Below are 12427 nucleotides of genomic sequence, written 5' to 3' on the forward strand. Positions count from 1 at the left end.
TTCTAGTTCACTGGTGCTGGGCTCCTCAAGATGACTCAAGTAATGTTTCATTACATTAAAGCTGTTAATGCTATACTTCATTGATGATGATGGATCTAATTCTGTGGCAAATTTCATTTTATTATATAGTCCTGAAAAGACTGGTAATTCTGTAAACAATAAATCTTTATTTTGAAGAATGAACACCACGTGCCCCTGGAGGCTGTGGGGCATGGTGACTGCCCGCAGGCAGCGGTGGCATTGTCAGCGGTGGAGGTGTCGTGGTGGCAAGTGGGGAGCTCCTGCAGGTGGCCACAGCAGTGTAGGCAGTGGGGGAGAGGGGTGGGGTGGTGAGGGCTGATCGGTGGTCAGCGACTATCTGCAGATGCCCTGTAGGGGAGGGAGTGGCGAGCAGCGAATGCCTGCAGGCACCACCAGCAGCGTTGGCAGTGCTTTTTGCAGGGGGTGCACGTGCACCCACATACACCCCCTACACATCGCCAATGTTTTGAAGACAAGCCCACTGTTTTTCCCTTGTGTGTTAAAGCTGCTGCATAGCTGTGATCAACTAAAGCCAACTCAGACATTATGTGAACTGTTTGTAAAAGCTTTTAAAAACAGGAACAGTGACACTTTGGGTATCTTGAGATTAAGGGAGTGTAGCGGAACATTCCCATTACAGTTAGTTTTTTCCTAATTAAAAAATGGTATGAAAATTGTAACACTGAATTCTTCATTACTGAACAATTTGTTGATCCACTTCGCAGGGTATGGGGCTCCAGTGACTATATGTCTGCCATGAATAAGGTCACAGCTGTTCTCTGAAACTCCCAATTAAGTCAATGACCAGATACCTATTTACTCAGACATAAACAAGACTGAGCTTAGCATAAACTGGGCATGGGAAGGGAGAAAGCCATGTTGGCTGGGAATATATATTAATTCAGCACAAGTCAAAATACAATGCATTAAAAGGTTGCCAATTACAAGTTTTCCTTGATTTATGTGGGTTCTTTATATGCAAATTCACTCTTATGCGATAAGCCTATTTAGACCCCTAATTCATTATATGTGATTTGCTCTTATGCAATCAGCATAGATGCGTGTGTGTCCCCCCACCCACCAGGTAAGTCTGTGGGGGAGGAAAAAGGGCTGTGACCCCACTCACTCCAGCCCTGGCTGCAGTGGCCCTGGGTGTAGCTGACACCAGCTGCCTGCACCAGGGCACGGCACAGTTCAGGAACAGAGATGAGTGGGGACAGGTGGAGCACTGTGCTGCCCAGTGGCTGCAGGCAGCTGGTGCTGGCCACTCCTGGGGCTGCTGCAGTCAGGGCTAGGGTGATTGCTGCTCTGTTCCCTCTGCTTCGCTGCCTCCTGCAGCCTTGGGAGCAGCACCACTCCCCCCACCCTTTCCCTAGTCCCAGCCTCACTCCCTCCCTTCCTCCCTCCCTCACTGCTATGGGAACCTATCCCTATTTGTTACATTGTAAAGTGGGTTTGCTTTATGCAAATTCAATTTATGTGCTGTTCTCCAGGAATACATGTACAGCATAAGTCGAGGGAAACCTGTACTAATAGCTGAATACTACTGCGCAGTCATGTTGAATCATGGTTTTTGCCACACAACACAACTGTGCAGTAGTATTGAGCTACTGCACAGTCAGTGTCTTGGTAGTGCCCATTGAGGCACTATTTTGAGCTATTATTTTCTGGCAGTGAACTTGAGCTCACGAAAGCTCATATCCATCTATCTGTCTGTCTGTTTGCGTGCCTTACAGGAATCTACCAAATTCATGGCAGAAGTGGGCTGTGCAGCAGCTCCTCTAATCTTGCACGTTCCCCCTTGCACCTCCTCAATCCCACTACTGATTGGCTGAGGGGCCCCTGGTGGCCCCACTGCTTGCTGCTGATTGTCTGGGAAGCAAAATGGTACTATATTGAAAACTGTGTTTTTTGTCTCCCAGCTGATCAGGGAGAGGCAGGGCCCAATGTGGGGGATGGTGGCGGTGGGGCACAAAGGAAACTGGAAGATTAAAGGAGCTGCTGTTGTGTCATGAATTCAGTAGGTCCCTACTTAGTTAGTTAGTTTATAAGGTCTACAGCAGTGATTCTCCAGCAGAGTGCCATGGGGTTCCTTGAGATCTTTTCAAGGGTACCATAGGGTGCCATGCCATGTTACCATTGGTAGGCGTGCAAACATGATTCACCAGAGGTTTCCAATTGCATTAAGAACAGTCTGCCCTATTCTGGCCTTTCCGAATTCTTTGCCTGGGAAGTTCTTTTTCTGTAGGCAGACGAGGCGTGAAGACTTGGAGCTGGCAGGTTCTGAGGGGGGAACGTGGCAGTGGCAGGGGCAGGGGCAGCTCTATGGATTTCAGACCACACCAAGGCTGCTCTATGGGCTTCAGGTGCCCACCAATTCCACTATGTGGACTTCAGCCCACACCAAGACTGCCCTATAGACTTTAGCCCTCACCAAGACCACTCTGTAGACTTCAGCCCACACCAAGGCTGCCCTATAGACCACAGCCTAAGCCGAGTTCCTTCTATGGATTTCAGCCCACACCAAGACTGTTCTATGGACATACCAAGTCCACTATCTGGACTTCATCCCACTTCAAGACGGCTCTGTGGACTTTGTCCCACACCAAAACTGCCCGGTTGAGTACGCTGCGGCCTACATGAAGTCTGATCTATGGACTTTGAAGACTGCTCTACGGACCTGAGCCCCCACCAAGTCCAGTGTAGGGACTTGAGCCCCCACTAACCCCTTGATGGACTCGAGCCGCCGCCAAGACTGCTCCAAGGGGAAGCTCGGGGGGGGGCCGAGGCTGAGGCGGGCAGGAGGCGGTGGGCGCGCACAGGGCGCCGGGAAGCCGCGGGCGAGGCGCGCTGCGCTCCGGGACCCTCCTGCGGCTGAAGCGCTCGCCGCCCTCGGCGCGGTCCCGGGAAGGGGCCGCCTCATCTCGTCCTGCCGGACCCCGGGCGGGGGCCGGGGCTGGGCTGCGGCGGAGGCTCCACCTAGGCAGGGGCCAAGCCGGGAGGCAGGGCGCGCCGCCGGCACCAGCAGATAAACACGGGGGCAGGAGGCGGGAGCGGGGGGGCCCGGCCCGACCCGGCTCGGTGCCCCCGCTCTTAAGAGGCGGCGGCGCAGCAGGCGGGCGATGGCGATGGCGATGCGCGGGGACGGCGGCGGCAAGGCGGCGGGCGAGCGGGCAGCGCAGCCCATGCTGCCGGCCATGGAGGTGGCCGAGGAGCCGGACAAAGCCAGGCGCAGGGACCCCAACCCCTACAAAGTGCTGTCGCTGGTAAGGCGGCGGCGGCGGCCGCGGACGCGGCGCCCGGCCAAGCCCGCGGCTGGTGCCTGCGTTGGGAGCCGGGCACGGCCGGGACCAGCGCTGCCCGGCCCGGCCCCGGCCCCGGCCGGCCTGCACCCGGGGAAGGCAGCGGAGAGTCTCGCCAGTCTGTCTGTGCAGCTGTCTGCTTTGCGTGTCTGTGTCTGCCTGGCTATCCTGTCTTGTCCCTACTTCTGGAATCTTCCTTCCTGCCTGCCTTCCTATCAGCTTTCGTCATTTACCTGTATATCTATCTATATCTATAGCTGTCTGTCTGTCTTCTCTTCCTCTCTTTCTTTCTGTATCTCTCTCTGTCTCTCTTTTTCTCTTTTTCTTTCTCCCTCTTTCTCTATTTCTCTCTCTGCTTTGGTTAGCTGTCTGTCTGTGTACCGGTACTGTGGAGGTCCATGATCTCCGTCTCTGTAGATGGGTATCAGGGACGTCAACAGCATCTGGTGATCCGAGCCTCAGCTCATGAAAGCTCTTAACAAATAACATATCGCACGCCTGTCTCATGTGCCTGTTTCTCCAGCTACAAAGCCAGCTTTCTCATCGATTGGGGACCTCAATAGCACTGGATGAAGTGAGCTGCAGATAACATATTTCACAGGCTTTCGTGAACATCATCAGATGCTGTTGAAGTCCCTGATCCATGAGAAAGTTGGGGTTGTAGTTGGAGAAACAGGCACACGAGGCAGGAACTTGTAGATGCTAAGCTGCACTCAACTCATTATTTGGAGTTTGTCAAGCCATTGAGGGGTGTAGGTTGTAGCTGTGTTGGCCTAAGGACACAGGCAGACAAGGTTCTTTGGGTGAATCCGATATCTTTTATTAGACTAACTTAAATAGTTGGAAAAAAAAAATTGAGCAAGCTTCTGGGTTTAAGAACCCTTTCTCAGGCTGAGGAAGTCTCTGCAGTTGGTGTGTGCTCTGCCTGTTTGGGATGAAAAGTAAGAAGCCAGAGGCTGGGCTGGTCTGCACATAAGATAGGCAGTCAGTGAAGATGTAAATTGAGGAGTCAGTGGGTGAGAAACAGGCTGGGTGGGGGAGAAGGGGATGAAAGTAGCAGTTAAATAGGCAGACAAGGTGAAACCCAAAGAACCTTATCTGCCTATGTCCTTAGACCAACACGGCTACAGCATACACTGCAGTTAAATAGTGGAGAGGTACCTGGAGAGTCAAATGTTAGGCAGGTTATAATGTGTCATAAATCCAATGTCTATATTTAGCCCATGATTTTTTGTATCCAGGAGGTTGATGAAGTGAAGTTCATAGGTTCGTCTCTGAGAACTGCTTCATAAGTTTCCTTTAAGGATTAGAACCAAGAGATTGGAGAGGGAATGGTTTTCTTGTGAGAAATGTGCCACGCCATTGTGAGAAACGTGAGAAACATTTCTCACAAGAAAACCACTCTCTCTCCAATCTCTCAATTCTAATCTTCAAAGGAAACTTACAAAACACTTCCCAGAGATGAGCCTATGAACTCCAGTTCATCAACCTCCTGGATACAAAAAGTCATGGACTAAATATAGACATTGGATTTATGAGACATTATAACCTGCCTGACATCTGACTCCCCAGGTACCTCCCCACTATTCACCCCCTTCTCCCTTCCACCCAGACTGTCTGTCACCCACTGACTCCTCAGTTTACGTCTTCACTAACATGCATACCAGCCCAGCCTCTGGCTTCTTTACTTTTCATCCAAGAACACACACCAACTGCAGAGACTACCTCAGCCTGATGAAGGGTTTTAAACCTGAAAGCTTGCTTAAAAATTTTTTCCAACTATTTAAGTTGGTCTAATAAAAGGTATCAGATTCACCCAAAGAACCTTGTCTGCCTCAAGCCATTCACATTCTCTGGGTCCATATAGGAAAATGATCTGTTGCTAACAATGGTTGTTTGCAGTGGCTCACCCTGAACCAGGTCTACAAATGTTTAATTGCTAAGGCATAATGAACAAAGTGGCTTGCAGCACCACAAACTGTTGAAAAACCCTCTGAGAGGCGATGCTGACAAATGTTTCATTCTGCTTATATTAGTAGTCAATGAGAGACTTGGAAATCACATTTCCATCTGGAGTTATATTACTATGATTATAAATAACAGCCTCTCCAAAATCCTGTTTTTTTTTCCAGGGGAAAAGTCCTGGGGTTTTTTCAGTTCACTTTGTATGTTTGACAGCACTCAGGATATGTATACTACTCTATAATGTATACACCACCCATTTATACTGCTTTCCCTCTAAGAAGTCAGTTGGTTAGTTCGTTTTCCTTGTAGTAATTGCTGTGTGATTTAACAACAGTGAATATGGAAAAAATATATTAAAAGTGGGAAAGGGTGATAGAAAAAAAACCCAGACGAAATTGCAAGAGATCATCAGAAAGGCGGGTACAGTACCAGAAACTTAGCTTTGAAGTTGAACAGATTGAAATGCTATTTCCCTTTTCCACCAGTTCAGCATGGCTAAGCAGAGTTGTTAAGGATTTGCCAGCTTCCTATTTCAGAGGTGCTTATTATGTTCTTATTTTCTTATCTATACCATACGAAAGAGGACCAGACTCCATGGCAGGGAAGAAGAAAAGAGCCAAAAATTAGTCTAATAAGAAAGACTAACACTTGGGGACTGGGAAGTAACTGTCTGCGGATGATAATGGGAACCGAGCGAGATAAGGATGAAGAAGGATAAGCAGGGACTGCAAAGCAGAGTGACACACAGCCATGAGAGAAAGCACTGCAGAGGAACAGAGCCCTCTTACAAGGAGAGGGAAAGAGAGACACCGTGGTTAGGGGGCTGGACTTTTGGGAGCTGGGCAGTGAGAAGCCCAGGGGTGGGTTACCTGGGAAGGTTTCATTTGACCTACTAGACTGGCTAGTTTTACTGTCGGCTGTAGGACTGCCTGATCCAAGGCTGTATGAGTTAGAGACAGTATGCCCCTTTTTTCCTCTGCATGCTGAGACAGGGTGTATTGTGTTAAGGCGGGAATCAGATTTTCAGTTTGTTTTTTCACTGCAGGACTGGAAAGGCACTAGCAAGGGGAGTTTTAGAGGTCCCAGTAGTGCCAGAGAGGCATGGAGAGGCTTGTGCCTGCTGTGGCAGACCCAAGTTGCAGAAATAGCCAGAGGAGGCAGGAACCAGAACCAGGGCTCCCTCGCCTAAGAGTATTGGAGACAGGGCTGGGGCCTAGTGCCTGAGAGGGGCAAAATTTGAAGATATAAGGGACTGAAGAAGCAAGAAATTGGACATGGAGCCAAGAGCCCATTGAAATGACTACTTATTGACACCTGCAATGCATGGGTATGGCTGCAGGGGAGGTTGGAGGCCTTAAATACAGTCTTTAAGGCATTGAGTGCTAAGATAAGAAAAGAGTGGTAGGACCTAGATCAGTGAGACCCCTGGAGTCCTAGGTGGCCTCCCAGAAAATTTTTAGAGACAGCAAAGTTGTGGCAGGTGAGTGAGGGAGAAGGAGGCTCAGGGACTAGGTAGGCAGAAGAGGAGGGTGCTAATACAATGCCCAACCCCATCCTGCTATACATACATATACTATCTATTCCATGATGATGATAACTTCCATATGTGGCTGCTGTGTTGTGAAGCTAAAATGATTACTATATAAAAGGAACTTTTGGAATGAAGGCACTTGAGAAATTCAAAATGTTTTTATTATTTGGCTATGGTGATAAGCAGTAATATTTAAATATTGATTTCACATATCTTTTAAAACTTACGTATGCAATTAGAACTCCATATAATAGGTTACATACATTTACAGTAGAGCCTTACCTTCACCGCAGGCATAAGGGTACTGTTATGTTACACTTAGATCATAGTAAAGGATGTGAGTGTCTGCGCATTAAATTGGAGAAATTATGAAAAGTGCCCTCTGAGCATTATGCCACTTTGCAGTAATGACAGTCTGATAAGGCGAGCAATTTGGGTCCTCTAGCATCCCAGAATGCACTGCTCTTGGCTCTTTCCCCTCACTCCTGCTCCAACCCTCCTGAGCGCTACTACCTAGGATGTGACACTGCCTGGAGGAAGGTGGGGGCTCTGCCAGTGCTGGGAGTCAGGGGTTGTGGCAGTGGGAGCATGGAGCCACAGAGCCCTGTGCTGTCCCCTGCTGGCCTGATCCCAGCCCTCTCCCTCCTCCCTCGCATCTTCCCTGGACAGGGCTGCACCTTTTAGCTGGAGCCAGGCAAAGCTGTGGAAAAAATTAATCAACCATGGTTACTCAAGGTTAATTGAAATGTTTCCCACAATGCCTGGCTTTGTTTCTCCCAAGTACCACTGGATCCCCCTGGCCAAATGACTTGATTGGAGCTATGGCTTCCCGCATTTCCCCCATTCCTGTCCTGGGGTTAGGAGAGGGCTGTGCCTGGAGAGGCTGGGAGCTGGAGTGCAACCTTCTCTGGGGAAATCTGGGGAGGGCTGAGTATCACCCATCTCCAGTGTTTTGATACAGGAGAAAAATGCCCATTAAAAAATTAATTAATTCTTTACTTCCATTTTAGTCCTACTTCATTCTTGCAAGTCACAGATTAGTTTTCAGTAGGATTGAGGAATTAATTTTTTTCCCATCCTCTGAAAATTTTTGAGATATTGGAAGACAAAGTCAGACCTGAACAAATGCTGTGAACTGGAAATAATACAAAAAAATCTATTTGGGTACATCACATTATTTACATTTTGAATTTGTTATTTTTACTTTTTATATAACTTAAATTTTGACACAAAATATTATTTTGAAAAATAAATTCTTGTATTGACTGTCAAAGTTTTCTTTTTTTTTTTCCTTGAAAAAGTTATTAAAACCAACCATGTCCCATGAATTTTTAGTAAGAAATATTGTCATATTGCTAACCAATTTAAAGCCTGACTCATTAAAACCAGGTAAAATAGGAACATGTAAGATTAAAAGAATCTCTTGTCTCAAAAACTTCCTTACCATAAAAATCAATGAGAAATATTAATTTCTCATGTAATTCTGTTTTTCTTTTTCCACATTTGATTCTACTTCATATTATTTTAAGGCGGTTTCATGGGGTTTTTTTTCATTATTATTTTCTATATTTAGCAAAAGCAATACACCAATGTGTTCTTCCATTAAACTATTCTTATAGTTCCCTGAACTGAAATTAAGCCCAGTGAATGAGAGCATGGAGAGACTTGGTGACCACTTTTGGGGTGGGTGGTTGTAGCCGTGTTGGTCTAAGGACATAGGCAGACAAGGTTATTTGGGTAGATGTGAGATATTTTATTAGGCCAATTAAATAGTTGGAAAAAGTGTTCCTTGCTAGCTTTTTGGCATAAATGCCCTTCTTCAGGCATAGGGAGAGTCTGTTGGTGTTTGTGTGCTTTCCTGGGTAAGCCAAAATGCAAAATGCAGGTCTGTGAAAATGCAGATGTATGGCAGTGAGGGTCAAAGGGAATGGGAGACTATAGGTGTGAAAAGGTAGTTGGGGGGCAGATGGAGAAGGTGATAAAATGTGGCTGGTAAAATGCGGACAGGTTACCTGGGGTTATCAGATGACAGTCAGGTTATAATATGCCATAAATTCAATGTCTATATTTAGTCCATGATTTTTTGTATCCAGTAGACTGATGAAGTGAAGTTCATAGGCTTGTCTATGAAAGGCATTTTGTAAGTTCCCTTTGAGGATTAGAATTGAGAGATTGGAGAGAGAGTGGTTATCTTGTGAGAAGTGTGCACCTACAGGTAATTGGGTATTCTTGCCTTTGATAGATTTTTAGTGTGTGTTCATTCTGGTGCTCAGTTGTTGTTTGGTTTCTCCTACATATCTTCAGTGGTGAAGTTGTGGAAAGGAGCTTTTTGGTAGGTGGAAGAAAGACTGAATTCCTATTTGATTACCTTGCTGGGGGCGGGGCCTGTCTCTCACCCATTGACTCCTCAATCTACATCTTCACTGACTGCCTATCTTTTATGCATACCAGACCAGCTTCTGGCTTCTTTACTTTTCATTCCATCTAGGAAGAGCACACACCAACTGCAGATGCTTCCTTAGCCTGACGAAGCGTTTTTGAACCCAAAAGCTTGCTTAATAATTGTTTTCCAACTATTTAAGTTGGTCTAATAAAAGATATCAGATTCACCCAAAGAACCTTGTCTGCCTTATACAACCGCGTGCATGTATGTGTAAAAATGCCCCAGGATTCTGGTGTGGCTGTCTAGTGCCTGCTCCCCTCAGGATTCCTGGTTGCTCCTCTGTCTGCTTTTCCTGCCACACCTTGTTGGTACTGTCTCACTGGAGAACAGGAGGGTGTCCAGTCTCTTGGATGGTCGCTGTCTTGCCGCCAGTTAGTACACTGGCAACATGGGAACTTAGAGGTCTGTTTCATAGCTTCAGACTCCCCTCGAACTATGACCATGTCTCGCAGGTGCTGCCAATTAATGTCCCGTGAGGCCCTAGGTCCATAGTCTCCATCTCAATCTGTTAATCAGTCAGCCTAGCTGGTGGGCCTACGGTTGCAGCCCTATATCCAGCCATGCCTTTGAGGCCAGGGACAGACATTCAAAAAGCCTGAGCCTGAATTGATTCAATCTTTGCAGGTTAGTCTAACCTGGCTAGGCTGAATCACTTTGTAACTGCACAGACATCCCAGAAATGCAGGCACATGCCTGCAGTGGCTCAGGCTAGAGCTGACAGGGGCCGCTAGAGCAGCCCTCCCTTTCCTACCAGAAGGCTGAGCTGATGGGAGAGTGGCCAGGCCCTGGCAGGATTAGGGTAGGGTTTCCTCCCCATCCTTGATAAAAAAGCATTTATCAACTCTGTTATCAGCATTTATCAACCTATCAGAAAACAAACTCTCATTAGCTGAAACTCCTCTTAAACAAAGAAGGAATTGAGGGACATTACCAGCTGATCTTTGATTACCTCCAGAAAGCCCTAAGCTGACCCTGCTGTCTGCTACAGCATGGACTGTAGCCATTATGTGGTCTGCTGGTTAATACTGAGGTATCTGTGTAAGGCAGAGGGGATGGGGATCCCTGCTTAGCAGGGAATGGGGACTGGAGGGGGAAAGCAGGGGAAAACCAGAAGGAAACCAGGCAGATGTTGCTGTGCCTGCAACTCTCTGCCAGAGCTGCACTCAGGGAGCAGAGGGGAGGGGCTAGTCCTGCTGTGGAGCAGAGAGCTCCACCCAGCCCAGAGAGCATGCTGGGATGCTGGGGGAGTCTGATTTATCTTAAATCAGCAAGGGCCCCCATTGCATAAATCAGTTTGACCCAAATCAGTTAAGTCTGATACTACATTTGACATGGTTTGTTTCAAACCAGCTTCAGCTGTTTTCAGACTGGTTTATGTGTACTGAACATCTGTACTGTCACAGGTTTAAATCAGTTTCTGATCACTTAAACTGGTTTATGTGTAATGTCTGTCCTTAGTCTAACAGTCCCTGGGCCCTGGATTCTCAGTCTGTAAAGGAGCTTCCATCAGCTTCAGACTCTTGCGGCTCAACTGGCTGTTTTGGCTTGATTAAGAGAGTAGGCTTCTTCTGCTTCCACTCAGGTGTGTTTTCCAGGGTTTGCCAGCACCCCAGTTTCTGAGCACGCCAAATAGGGACCTCCTCTTCCCCTTAGTCCCATGCCTAGTCCTCCAGATTTAATTCCAATGAAAAGTGTATGCCCTCCAGCTATAACATAAATTTCTAGTCTACCAGCTTCCTACCATGCCTCTTCTTGCCTGAAGTCCTAATCTGTCTGTTGGCAAAGCTTCAGCTTTGTCTGGGTCTTCGAGCCTGCCCACAGCCAGGCTTTCCTAAGCAGCAGTCCCATAGCAGTGCTCCTTCCCCTTCAGCTTCCCATGTCAGACTGAGTGCTCCAACTCAGGCCCTGGTTTATATCTCACCCCAGCCCTGCCCCCTTCTATTCACGTGACTGACTAGCCCTGGCCCTGCTCGTTTTCCTGGCAACTCACACCTGTGACTAGCAGAGACCTTATTGTCCATAGCATGGTTTTGCCCTGTTGTTCTTCTGCAGAGTATGGCGGCTTGCAGATATTAAAACCCACCCCCAAAAACATGCTTTACTGTGAAGAAGCTGTGTGTTACTTCAGCCTGGCTCTGAAGCATCTGTAAATATTGGATGCTTCAGTGGGGCTTTTTGGCATTTTTGGCTAAAGATGATTCAGTCATTTATTAGATAAAAACACCAAAAAAGCCCCACTGAAGTGCCTGATCTGTATAGATGTTGGCTGAGCTGGGTTCAAGTAATGCACTGACTCTTCTGGGCATGTGCAGGGCTCAGTGCAGGAATGCACCGAGTTTAAAGCGCTTTTTTATTTTTACATCTGCAGGCACCTTGAATGGTTCTGCCCTAGGTTCTCTGGCTCTAGGTTCCCTGTATATACTTCTTACCCTAGTGTAAGAGGGAAGTCCTGCCCCTGTTACAGGTCCCCAATATTTTTGGTATCATTATTCTGGAAAATTGTGGAAATCATTAGTTTAATGTAGTATTACAAAGCCTGAGGATATTATTTTTTTTTTCTTTCCCCTTCTTCAGCTTGGGAAGTTTTGGGAGTAGCAGCCATGGGGGGAATGCACCTGGGAGGTAACTGGTTTAGTAGAACAACAAGCTATGCAACAAGCAGGGCTTCTAGTAAAGGATTCTGGCCTTTCCCAGAGCCATTCCGCTGGTGTGCATCTTTGGCTGAATTTCTTTTGTTCTTTGGGGAACCAGCACTAGTCTCTAAGTTCAGTGATCACATGAAAATCCTAGCCCAGCTCATGACTTTTTCCAATCCTAATATGCTTTATGTTGAAGTCTTTCCTGCCCAAGTGCAGGGATGACTGGACCCAATTATCTGTAAGACCCCTTCTAGCCCCTAGCAACTATGAAATATTATCTGTTCTTTTTGGGTGTTTGGGTTCAAAGACAGTCAGCGATTGCTGTTTAATTTGCAGTATATACAAGTCCAATATCAACATGTGGGCACTTATTTCGCAATACTTATTTCACAAAAATATTTTCGTCTTAGATTTTGCAACATTAAAACTCTCTTGTTCTAATAACAATTTCTTGTTTGTATTTTAAATATATGTGTGTTTATTGTTAAAAAAAAGATAGTGATTTTAGACTGAATAGGTGTTTAGT

General features: G+C 46.8%; 1 protein-coding gene across 1 annotated transcript in view; it reads left to right on the plus strand.

Moving 5' to 3' along the window:
• The first annotated feature begins 2917 nt into the window (after positions 1-2917).
• ENPP1 (ectonucleotide pyrophosphatase/phosphodiesterase 1) overlaps positions 2918-12427 on the plus strand; it is a 93882-nt gene continuing 84372 nt past the window's right edge. Inside the window, exon 1 of the mRNA XM_006264739.4 lies at positions 2918-3287. Within this exon, the coding sequence (XP_006264801.4) occupies positions 3144-3287 (144 nt within the window). The 5' untranslated portion in view covers positions 2918-3143. The remainder of the gene's footprint in view (positions 3288-12427) is intronic.

The sequence above is a fragment of the Alligator mississippiensis genome, chromosome 1 (assembly GCF_030867095.1).
Source record: "Alligator mississippiensis isolate rAllMis1 chromosome 1, rAllMis1, whole genome shotgun sequence".
Taxonomy (NCBI): domain Eukaryota; kingdom Metazoa; phylum Chordata; order Crocodylia; family Alligatoridae; genus Alligator; species Alligator mississippiensis.